Source organism: Alligator mississippiensis, chromosome 12, assembly GCF_030867095.1.
Source record: "Alligator mississippiensis isolate rAllMis1 chromosome 12, rAllMis1, whole genome shotgun sequence".
In the NCBI taxonomy this organism is placed as follows: Eukaryota; Metazoa; Chordata; order Crocodylia; family Alligatoridae; genus Alligator; species Alligator mississippiensis.
In genome coordinates this window covers 3,581,415-3,593,824 of record NC_081835.1, presented here as the reverse complement: position 1 = coordinate 3,593,824, position 12,410 = coordinate 3,581,415, and the positions used below count along the sequence as shown (strand labels likewise).

The 12,410-nt window shown below is 48.2% G+C and overlaps 1 protein-coding gene across 5 annotated transcripts in view; it reads left to right on the top strand.

Annotated features, from left to right (window-relative positions):
* Positions 1 to 12,410, top strand: part of PRICKLE2 (prickle planar cell polarity protein 2) — a 160,849-nt gene that overhangs the window by 119,430 nt on the left and 29,009 nt on the right. The window contains exon 1 of one of the 5 annotated variants that reach the window (XM_059715833.1): positions 5,479 to 12,196. The exons of the other annotated variants lie outside the window; for them this stretch is intronic. Coding sequence (XP_059571816.1) covers positions 12,179 to 12,196 — 18 coding nt within the window. The 5' untranslated portion in view covers positions 5,479 to 12,178. Of the gene's footprint in view, positions 1 to 5,478; positions 12,197 to 12,410 lie in introns of those variants that run through there. 5 annotated transcript variants of the gene reach the window in all.

The window sequence follows — 12,410 nt, the reverse complement described above, 5'->3', positions numbered from 1 at the left end:
TCCTGGAAAATTGAATCCTTATCTCACGACACAGAAAGACACAAGCTAATTGTCTGCCTTCTCAGGAGTGTGATCAGCGGAGCGCATAAGTACGTGGCACTTCCAAAATTCAGCCCATCTCCCCTTGTTTTTCCCGTTGGGAGTTTGGTTTCTCAGACCTAACTGTCTGCAACTTTCCATGGGGGAGGGAATTGCTCAAATTGCTCAAGTGAAGCTTGCATATTGCTGTTCATGGCATTAAGAGAGCAGATGCACCTTAGCATGCTGTCTGTACGTTTGTCGTGATGCTTGCCATTATTCAATGCGCTTAGTCTTTATGCTGATCTTTTACATTTTAGACTCAGTGCTGAATGTCCAAAGGAGATTGCAAAATGAGGTTAGCCTTGATAATTGCTATGGTGATCGTTTTCAAGTAAGGAGGTTGGAAAAGGGCAGAAAGTTTTCATTCTTACTGTTATAATAACTCTGTTTTCCTGAGCTTTATTCAGAAAGGCTTAGGCATTTCCTGAAATATTTTGGCACCACCCACAGGCTGTAAATATTATCTGTCTGATTAGAGAAAATCCAGTTGCCTTTTCTTCTCCTGTCACTGGGAACATTGCAGCAATGCTCAGTCCTTGCATAAAAGCACCCTGGTACTTTAGGGTTCATTTACTGCCACCTGGCCAGGCTCATTCAAATACAGTCTTTCTTTCTGTTGACTTTCACAAGTTGTCCTCCGAGAGACAGCATTCAGGACTTGTGGTAGAGATGATATCTTTTATTAGATCAGCAAAATTTTTGCAAAAAAAAAAAAAAGTCTTGAATTGCAAGCTTTTGGGTGCAAACCCCCTTCATCAGGCATCAGGCATCTGAGAAAAGTTCTCCTGGGTAGAAATGAAAGTTCATGTTTCATATTTCCTGTTTGGAAAAGTTCATAATCCAACTTTTCTCTGAGTCTATAAATGAACTTTTCCAAACAGGAGATTTTACCACCTTCAGATCTCCTATGAAATATAAACTTTCATTTCTACCCAGGAGAACTTTTACAATCTTTTCTCCGATGCCTGATGAAGGGGGTTTGCACCCAAAAGCTTGCAATTAAAGACTTTTTGTAAAAATCTAGCTGGTCTAATAAAAGATATCACCTCTACCACGAGTCCTGGATGCTTTTTCCTCTAGACCAATACGGCTACAACCTGGATACTCTGAGAGAGAGAGCATTCACAAGGAAGAGAAACCAATCTTCAACACGAGGCCAGCGCGCACTCTCCAAGAGACCCTGATGTGGGTCTGTCATTCGAAGTCAGATGTTATTTCCTCTCTGCTTCACAGCAGAGGCCTCTCAAGAAATCAGGAAGCAGCATGGAGCATTTGTTGAGGCTCTTCCAAAAAAAGCAGTCTCAAAATACTGCCAGTAGATACTGAACTGCTAAATATTGCCCTGGGTTAATCCATTTCCTGGCGCATATCTTCCAGCTTGCTCTTCTTCCAGAGGTCACTCTGCTTCTACATATGAATATTAGCTTTTTAATTATGCCTTCCTAGATCTTCAGATTGACAGATTTGCCACTCCAAGTTTGGGTGTAGTCACCACGGAGACAAAGCAACAGGATAGTAGTGTGAGCACACAGCCTGGTACTGCAGATTTGATTTGCAGCTGCTCAGTTAGACACTTCAGCCTTGTTAGGACCCATGTTCTGACCTCTCCCCTATCCTGGGAGCTTCCAAGGGTCCCAGAGTCAAGCCTTTGACTCCTCTCTCCTGCACAAAATCTATTTGGGATGGGTCAGAAAATGACTATAGAGATCCCCTGATTCCTATTGTTGACCCCAATCTGCTTCCAAAGGTCCATACTGTGGTCTGTAGTAAATGGACTACAAAGAGAAGTGAAGCAAAAGAACCATTTGCCCAGTAAAGACCACAAGTTGCTCGGTTAGAGAAGTCTTGTCTCTTCAGCCAGTTTCTGGCAAGGAAGTTATTCCAGGTTATGAATCAGGGGTGTCGGTGGGGTATAGCCCCTTGCAAATCTGATCTCCCTTGTAGCTGCTCCCCAGGCCATTAAACCAGCTGCTGGCCACACTTGGGTCAGGTCTGAATGCACCACTATGACTGGAACAACTGCACTAAGCCACAGACTTGAGAGCAATGAAAGCTTCTGCACAGGTTTTTTTTGTCCTTCACTGTTATTTTCCCATAGGATTTCTTTAAATGGACCAGCTTGTCATAGCTTAAGTGAAGCAAATTTATTAAAATGTCTTTAAAAAAAAAAAAAAAAGCATGAGTAGAATGGGAGATAAATCCCTTGAAACGCTAATGACTTCACGATGTGGTTGTAAGACAGAGCCCTTATCTCAGCTGGACATAATAATTGAATAGATATCAGAGGAGAAGTTGTTCAGCATCTTCAATTCATTACCAATGACTTTTTTTAAACTGCTTCTTCTGTCTAAGATAGCCATCGGTTTCATATTTCTTCTTTATTCCTTTACTCCTCGTTAGATCTAATAATTGCAAGAAAAGAAGAGCTCCATTTTCCTTTGTCATTGGTAGATGTCATTATAACAAATATGGGGTCATGTCCACACAATCCAGAAGTGTCCTGTCCACAGATATATCAGAGATGTCTTGGCAGGTTCAAGATGTCATATTAGGACTCTGATGGTCCCTCCCCCCTAAAATGTACAACTTAGGCACTTCTAAGCGGGTTTTGACCCCTTCATTCTGAGAATGTGTTGTGTCCCTTCATGCTTGTTCGGATATCGTCAGCTGGGAAATTGAGAGCATAGTCTGTGTGCAAATCATGTGTTAGCAACTTCTGGAGAGTAATAAAGCACATTGGTCAAGGGCTTTATATATAATGATGATAGGAATTGTATTGACCACCTGGGTTAAAATTGCATGACAGCTTATCCACGTATCAGACTACCAAGTCTTTTATAAACTGAGGATTATGTAGCTTTGGCTGTGCTGAGAGCCTGAACTCATGTTTCAACTGTAAAAGAAGGATGTGTTGACAAGATAGTGGGATGGAAATGCAAATGCAGTAGTACTAAGAGGTGTCAGCTGGCATTTCCAATAGCAATAAGAAAGCATCGATACTGGAAGGTACTGGTTAGTAAAGCCGTACCTGGGATGTCGTGTCCAGTTGTGGTCCTGCATGTTTGAGACAGATGAAGTCAGACGGGAAGAGGGGCAGAACAGAGCTACCAGGCTGAAATCTGGTTTGAATTTGGCGGGTCTGGGATCAAAGCCTCTTACAAGAACACAAATCTGAAAAATGTCATGTGACAGCAGAAGAGCTTCTCTCTCCGATGATGGGAAACAGAGCTAGGTGTGAGGAGGATGCGGGATCAGCGGGGAGGAGCGGTCCAAGAGATGGGGCTTGCAGAGCACTCACTTGTTGCTTTTCTGCCGTCCATTGCCCGTATGTAGAGCTGAGGGTTACGGTTTTAAAATGAGTAGAGACAACCTCACCCGTATAACGTCACGTGGAACTACAGACCCAGGCTCTGTGTTCGCTCAGGAAGGCAGTGTCGGGAGCCAAAATCTGGTGCTGGAGCTGGTGCTTTTCCAGCCAATCCTCCCTGCAGCTCTGTCAGATCTGGGGGGGCCCACGTTTCAAACCAAACTTCTGCAATGTGTTTGCCCCGTTCTGGGATGTTGCGAGCGGGTGTACGCATAGGGAGACGTGCATTTATAAGCTCCCTGTGGCAATGGCTTGTTTGCTAGAAGGTTAAAACATCTGGACTTGAATTTCTGAAGCCGTGGGATGGCAGGGTGGGAGACCCACTGGTTCTGAACAGCTTCAGACCCTCCAAGGCTTGTGCTGAGGTTTGCTTTGAATGCTGCGTTTTACAGGCTAAGGTACAGAGGGGTCTGAAAGGTCCATCAAAGCCATGGCAGGATCATAAGGAGGACTTCCTGACCTCCGTGAAGTAAGAGACTTTTGATGGGTGCGTTCTTCAAACTGAGCAGTTCAGGCTTAATTTCCCCTGCCTGGCATCTTCCAAAGTGGTTTCCTGTCATTTCCAGACTCCAGCTTCCCCATCCATGCCATAAAAATGTAATGCCCTCTTCCTAGCAGCAGAGTTGATGAGGATGAGTCCTTTAAACATTATAAAAAATATAATCTAAGGTAATACCGGTGGGACTGAGGTTCAGGCACTACAATCTGGGCCTTAAAAGCTTTACAACATGGTAAGAAAGAAACTAGCATGCCCTTAACTAGCAGGGCCTTAAAAGCTTTAGAGCATGGTAAGAACTGTTCTGGATATTTTGCAAGACCTATGTGAGAGGGAGTTAGTTTATAATACCTGCAAGCTACAGCGGGAGCTCTTCTAGTCGTTAGACTGCAGCACGAGGAGCATGTATCATTTAATCAAATTCACAGGCCTTTGCACTAAACTGCAGTTGGCAACTCTTGCTGTTTGCGTGTTGGAAGGAAAATCTAGTTTTGCTTCTTGCCTCGGATGAATGAGGTGCACTGGGGCAATGTGATGCCCTGCCTTGCTTTGCTCAGGGGCTTCCAAAATGTTGGGCCAGGCCTGGAGATTTTCCCTGGGGGAAAAGCTCCTACCTGCCCCCAAAGTGGTGATCGTTTTGTACCTGAACAGGGCACGTTAGCCAGACCTCCAAGTACAAGGAGTTTGCCACCCAGCCTGGTGAGCAGCCACGTACCCAGTGCAGAGGGCATCTTCTCTTTGTGACGCTGAATACTTTGAGCTCCTCAAGCCTCAGGAGGTATTGAGTCTTATACTATGGGGTATAAGTCTTATACTTATACTCCCACCTCATCACACCCAGTTAATTAGGAAGTATTAACTACTACAGGAAAGGCAGTGAATTCTTATCCCAATTGCAGGAAGTATTCCTAGGATGACCGTGCTGGTAGGATGCTCTTGGGCAGGAGGTACTGACACGGTTCCTGATAGTTTCTACCAGGGATTTTAAAGGGCTCACAGCCAAGCCACATTTAGATCCTAAATTCAGGGCTTGTATTGCTACGGGACCAGGCAGACATAGCAGGGATCCCCTTAGAGCTGCTGCATATTCCCAAACACCAGGTCCCCCTCCCCTTTTAAAGTCACTGCAAGATAAACGTGCCCATAACCAACAGTACCTCAGGCTGCAACAGGGCCAGTCCCATGGTACGTGATAGATGAAGGCACGCAGCAGAGTTTAAAGTGATCCCCATTAAAAAGCCAGATCATCAGCTAGTGTTGCTACAGAGATTGTATTTGGGAAGGGACGAGTGCTCGCACATGCCACCCTCGCTGCAGCCCCAGACAGAGAGAAAGGAGCGGCTTGCACTGCACGACCCGACCGTGCAGATGGATCTCCCCATGCCTTGCCATCCCACGGGCTCTTTGTGGGGGGCATTTCTGCAGATACAGTGCCATGCAATGGTCCCCTGAACCTCAATCTCACCAGTATTATGTTAGATGATATTTTTATAATGTTTAAGGGACTCATCCTGCGAAACTTTGCTGCTAGCAAGAGGGGGGATTATGTTTTTATGGCATGGATGGGGAAGCTCGAGTATGCATGCACCTGGCAGCCGTGCACCTGTCCCGTATTGTGCGACTGGAGTCGGAGAGAAGGACTCGAGCACCAGAGGCACGGGATTATACGCACGCCCTATGATGGTGGCTTAGCGGAGTTTTAAATAGCAACAAACACTCGTGGATCCTTTCAGCGGGTCCTGTCCCAACAAGAGACGTATTAGTTCTTCGTCTCTGGGCTGGACGTGACCTCCTGAGGTCCCTTCCCACCCTCATCATCTGCGACTCTATAACTGCAACTCGAGAGATTGGGGTTCAGCACTTAAATCGCAGGTTCGCGATTGTCACGGAAGCCATGAAAAACGGTAATCTCTGCGGAAAATGGCAGGAAATCAACCCAAAAAAATGTAATAAAAATAAAATGCTGGCTTCCTAGTGGTCCTCACGGCCTCTGCGACCCGGTCTTGCAGCCCGCCCGGGAGGGGAAGGCACTGGCTGCCGGGGCGGCAGCCAAGAGAGTGGCTTCCCCTTTGTGCCTCTCCACCAATCAGCACCAAGAGGTGGGGCTATATGAAGGGCAGCCAGCAGTGAAGATGGCAGCCACTCTGTTGTCCCTCCTCCCCCTGGGGCCTCTCCACCAATCAATGCTGAGGGGCGGGGTCACCATTAAATGACTGCAAAATTGGGTCTTCTGGCCATGACCAAGCCACAGAAATGGGTTTTTCTCACTGCAGGTTAGGTAGGTCCCTAGCACTAGGTTCACTCTGGGTCCTGGGCAAGTTACTTGGTATTTCTCTTCCTTAGCTGGCCCTTCTCCTGGGGAAATAGCCCTCTCTGCTTTCTCTAGTCTCTTTAGCTTCAAAGCCTTGCAGGGAATGGACCATCACCTGCCGTGAGCGGCAACAGGACTGAAGAAACGAAGCCCAAACTCTGTTCAGACCCCCCAGGCATTGCTTTACCAGCTGGTTTTCTGTTGTACCTGCCTCCCTGCCTATCCTTGCTTCAGCAAAACTACCATTCACTCCTCTCCCCTTCTCAATTACACAGCATGGCCTCGGTACAAAAGCTGCTTTGCTCCAAAAAATACCTTGGACCACAGCGCTAATGGGGAAACAGCGGGCCACTGTGCTCCCGTCTCGTCATTCTCACCCTCTGCCGGCGAGTCAATAAGGACACGCGCACAGCTCCGCAAGCTGTTCGAAAGGCAATTTAAAAAAAATTCAGGCTGGTGTGACTCATATAAATAACACCAATTAAGGCAAGGAAAAAAAACGCATTCATTTCTTTAGGGACACATCAGTTTTAACCATGCACTGTTAAGGGGTATTAAGTAGCTCATAAAAATGTCATTTAAGAAGCTAATCTTCTGGGAGAAGGCAGAGGTGGGACTAGAACCCGGATCCTTGGGCTCTGCATGTTGTGCCAGAAGCTGTTTTCCCACCCCAGCTGGCACTGGCTTGTTTAAACGCTGCCCCATACCTCCCACCGAAGGCAGAGCTGGTTTTCAAGCTCTCACGGAGCAGGTCAGGAGATGGGCCCCCAAGAGAATTGCACGCACACAGCCCCGTGTGCCAGCACCATCGGTTTGTTTGCAGGGATGAGAACACCAGCATCCCCGGCGGGTTTGTGCAGAAGGGGACGGAGGGGTAGCTCTCGGGTCTGCGTCCTGGTCTCTGATTAGTGACTGGGAAAGCATTGCCCCCAGTGCCTGAGCCTCTAAAATTAAGCATGTGCTCAACTGCTTCGTTGTTTCAGGGCCAGTATACTCAGCACCTTGGAGGACTGGGCCCTCCACTGCAGAAAGGATGTGGACAGACTGGGGACAGTCATGAAAATGTTTCGGGGACTGGGGCACATGACTTGTGAGGAGAGATTGAGGGAAATGGGCTGATTGAGTCTGCAGAAGAGAAGACCGAGGGGGATTAAATAGCACCCTTCACCTCCCTGCAGGGGGGCTGCAAAGAGGATGGAGCTGGACTGGTCTCAGTGGGGGCAGATGACAACAAGGAGCAATGGGCTCCAGCTGCAGCAAGGGAAGTTGAGGTTGGATATTAGGAGGAACTTTCTCATGAGGAGGGTAGTAAAATACTGGAGCAGGTTACTCAGAGAGGTGGTGGACCTTCCATCCTTAGAGGTTGTTAAGACTCGGGTAGAGAAAGCCTTGACTGGGGTGATGTAGTTGGGGCTGGGCCTGCTTGGAGCAGGACTAGATGTGACCCAGGGAAGTGGTCCTTGCCCCTACCTTGGGCAAATTCAAGAGGAGGTTGGATGATCACCTGTCTGGGGTCTTGTGAACCCAGCGTTCATTCCTGCCTGTGGCAGGGGGTCAGACTAGATGATCTGTTCAGGTCCCTCCTGACCCTAGCTACTATGAAACTATGACCCCCTGAGGTCCCTTCCACCCTCACTTTCTTTGATATTTTTTCTATAATTTTGACTCAGCTTCTAGCAGACCATTCACCAGCTCCAAGGGTTTCTTTAACTTTCTTTAATGCTTGGATAAGCACCTTGTTGAGCTCATTGGAGCCCAATAACTTCCTGCCCGCGGCAGGGGACTGGACTTGATGATCTTGCAGATCCCTTCCAGTCCTGCGACACTATGATTCTTGAACCCACTTCCTCTCAAAGTGGACGCAGGCTCTCGGGAGCACAAATGGCGCAGCGGACACTGCCAAAAGTCAGGGACTCTTGACTCCCGGCATCAGCTGGTTGCAAACTTTGCAGGATAAAACGGACTGCGTTGTTGTACATCATTAGCAGCAGCTGAATTGTAGGTTGTACGAAGACGTGCTACCCAGCTGGTTACCATGTTGCTCTGGCAGACCAGCTCCATCCTGTGTCTGTCACCGGTGGATGGTGGAGTATCTCCTTCACTTCAGGGAGCATGGGCCAGAGCTTTAGAAAATGCAGGTCCAGGCTCCGTTCCTCCTGTCGTGGAGCAGAGTGCAAGGGACCATGATCTGCATCAAAGTGAGAGCCAAGAGGTTCTTCTAGGTGCCCTTGGACTTGCTTTGAACATGCATCCATGGGTATATTGAGATATGAATCAAACACTTCATTTTCCTTGGTTAATATGCTTGGAGCTTTGGCAGCCTCTACGTTGGGGACGGGACGGGGCCGTCAGCAGAGGTTGAAGGTGAGATGGTGGCCACATGTATGTGATCAAGTCTTCCTCTGCGGTCCTCTCCCGGCAACCAAAATATCCCATTACTTTCTCCTAGCTGAAAGAGCACTTATTTAACTAGGGAGCTCTGGCTTTGTTAACAAGCACGACAGTGAGGAAGGCCCCGGGGCGCAACACAAAAGAGGTCAGCATTGTCACATTATGTTTTAGCATGAATGCAGCAAAGCTTTTAAATATAAAAACGTTATGGACCTTGCTAAGCTGTCTTTAATGACCCTAACAAAACCTGGAGAGCCAGAGTCTGAATCGTGAAAGGGACTGGAGTTTTGCTGTTTGAAAAATCAGGCCGAGGAATGCTTGAATGCTAAATAAATGAATAAGAGCATCTCCCGGCTGACTCGATGTAGAAATTGGAGCAATTGCTTGTTTTTTGAACAGCTAACACAGTTTATACTTTCTCTTCTGCATAATGGCTTATGAATGTCCAGAATAGCAGAGACTACCTGTGGGTGAAGAAGGGTGAGTGCACCCAAAAGCTTGCAAAGAACTTTTTTCCAACTTCTTAGTTGGTCTAATCAAAGATACCCCATCTACCCAAAGAGCCTGGCCTGCCTGTGTAGACCAACATGGCTACAACCAACAACCCAGATACCATCTAGCATGTCAGGATGGGGGAGAGTAGCCAGGCACCACTTCAGTGCAACTCAAGGCTAAAGAATCTGCTTATGTTCCCCCCCGTTCCTTGGATGTGAAGCCTCTTTGCCCAACCAAAGCCTTGAGCATTCATGGGGACTGTCAGGTTTTCCTTTCGGAAGAGGTTCTGGAAACTGAGTCGCTAGGCATGCAGAGATTCACTGACAGAGCCCGAAGCCACGGCTTCTTCAGAGGTGGAAGACTAACCTTCAAATGGAGGCACGAAACAGATCACCCCCTCACCCCAGAACTAATAAGGCTGAAAAACAGACAAGTGCTGATGAATTAATGTAATTATTTTCCTGCATTACTTGCAACAGAATTGGCTCGACTTGAGAGAATATTTTCCTAGTTTCATTTTATAAGGGTTTTTTTTCCCCCCTTTCCCTCTTCTTTCCTTGAAGCTGCTTATTTCCAAAACACTTATTAGCTATTTTCTTAATGTTTTGCTTGTAATGACTTTAAAGGGCACATGGTTTGAACTACTTGCCTCTTTAAAGATGGGAATCAAATACCTTGGGAAAAGAAAGATCAGTGTAGGGATCAATATCTCTTTTGCCTTGGTTTGTTTCTGTGCGTGTGCATGTGTGCAAGAGAGAATGCACATGCACTCCTTAGAAGCAAGACCGCACTATTATTGCACTTGCTCTGCCAATGTTTCTTTAGGCTTCAACACCCATCTATTCTGTGTCTGGCCCCTCTTAAACTGCAGCTTGGGGTGTCCAGGGGTTTGCAGCATAGGTTACATTTCATTAGGACTTGGCCTGAGATCTCTGAAATTGCTTTGGAGCTGATCCAAATTCAAATGCGAACACAGGTCAGAGAGGAGAGGGGGAAATACATTAATCCAGAGTGACGTCTCGCCTAACGCCTCAAGTGCCTTGTGAATGTTAACAAGGTCTGGTAGGATGGAAAAGGAGAGGCCGATGAGGAGAGAGAGCAGGAGTCGGAACGGTAGTCTTGTACGTGGCAAACATTTAATAATGGGGCGACGAAGACTGATTTACCCTAAGAAATAACGCAGTGTCCTTGTTAAAAGGATGCTAAAACCAAATGTCGCGGTGCTATCAGATCTTGCACGATGTGTTCATGTCCTGATCCACAGCCCTTCGAGGCCGATGGAGAGAGTCTGATTGATTTTCAGTGGGCTTTGGTTGAGGTCCTTACATAGCATCTTCCATCTCTGTTTTGCAAATAATGATTCAACCTTATAGTGCCTCGGTAGGCAGGCAGATACATTTGCACCCATTTACCCTCCAGTATCTCAAAGGTACCCTCTGGTAGGAGTTGGCTAAGTACTTTGGGGGACCTGGGTCTTAGCTCCTGGTTTTTTTTTGAAGGCTCATTCCCCCTCCTCCCTCCAGCTCTCGGGACCCTCCCAGAGGTGTTGCCACATCTGGTAGCGGTGCCCTCAAACAGGCTTCATGACTCTGAGCCCTGGCTCCCAGGCTGGAAGCAGTGCAGCCCTGTCCGCGTGGTCCCACAGGCGCCGTCACACGGCGAGGTGAACGAACCCACTGGGAGCACTGCCTGTACACCCTGCAGTCCTGGCTTCAATCAAGGGTCCCAAAAGCCTGGACCTTGTCCCAGCTCTCAACTTTCCTGGCCTCTCTAGCAGTTCACCCAGGAACAGCTATAGAGCAGGAGCAGAAGTCATGACTGCTGTCTTTAAACCCTTGCTCTATCCACAAAATGATCCCTCCCTTGGTAGCCACTCACCACTATGCGGAGAAGCCTGCGGAGGAAGAGCGACTAGCCAGGCGGGAGCCTGCCAGGACAGCAATGCAAACTTCTGCAGCAGGTTAACACCAAGGGCTTGTCACACTCCTTGGTATCCACAGTTTGCGGCACGGCACATTTTCGGCAAGCTGAGAACCCATTTAGTGTCCAGCTTTTCTTCCCAACCTCCCTGGGAACTGTCTGTTCGCAAATGCTAGATTCTCTTCTCACAACTTGCATTGGTTTCAAGGGAGGCAAAACAACCCCCCTTTTTATTTATTTGTCTGCGCTCTGGCTGAATCTCCATGCGCTCTGCCAGGACCTGTCCAGGCCAGGAGAGCTCAGCAACCCCTCAAACAGCGCGACTTAAACCTGCGCATATGTGCGATCAGCAAAATCCTCCGCACAACACGTGAATGCAGGGTCGCTCGCACAGCTGGGAACTCATGAGGGCCGGTATTTAATATTCAAGGTTGTTCCAATCCTTGGAAGAGCATTTCAACTCCGTGCCAAAGTCCTCATATTAGTGTAGTTGCTTTTGGGTTCACGCGAGGCGACGGGGCTTGGGTCTGGCTGCGTTGTTTTCCCGAATGAACGTGCCCATCCCTGCAGAAATATTTTGCACTCGTGGGCCCCGCAGAGGGGATGAAAAGTTTGCAGAGGAAGCAGTCGGGGCCACTGGCACAGAGCTCAGCCCGGCACCTAGGAGCATGTGCTGGCGGTGGGCCACAGCACACGCCTCCCTCTACACCTCTTGCAGCTCGTGACTACAGGGCCCCAGGTGACGTGATGTCATTTGGCAGCTGTTCAAGGAGGAATTATTTCTGGGCTCCTCCAGGTCCCAGGACACTATGGGGAAAGGGATTTCATTTGCCAAGCTGCTAAGAGCGCGGGGCGGGCGGTGTTTGGGAAGATTAGCAGAGAGACGTCGGCCGATGCTTGTGGTATGCAGCCTGGGGATGGAGTAGCCTTGCGGCCAGATGGAAACCTGGAAACTCTGCCTGGCTCCGCTACTGAGCAGCTGCATGACCAAGGACATGTCACTTAACATCTCTGCGCTTCCCTTGCGGCTTCTTGCTCTGGGACTATTTGCCACCGCCCAGAGAGGCTCGTGAGGCTTAATGAGTTGTGCGAGTGCTTTGATGGCGCTGGCTGAAGGATGCTGGATAAGTGCACAGTAAGTCCTGTACCTTTGTTCAATGTTTGCCTTGTGACTTTTAGGCGAGGGAGTATTTGGAGCTTTCTGCTTCTTTCCTAGCCTCTGTAGCTGAAGGGTCTGGTGTCTGGGCTTGGCGTTAGCAAGCTCATTCAGAGCCAGATGTTTAGACCACGGCCTAAACCCCGATGAGCTCTCCTGGGCTCAGGGGGTCTGATCCAGCCATCCGTGCAGC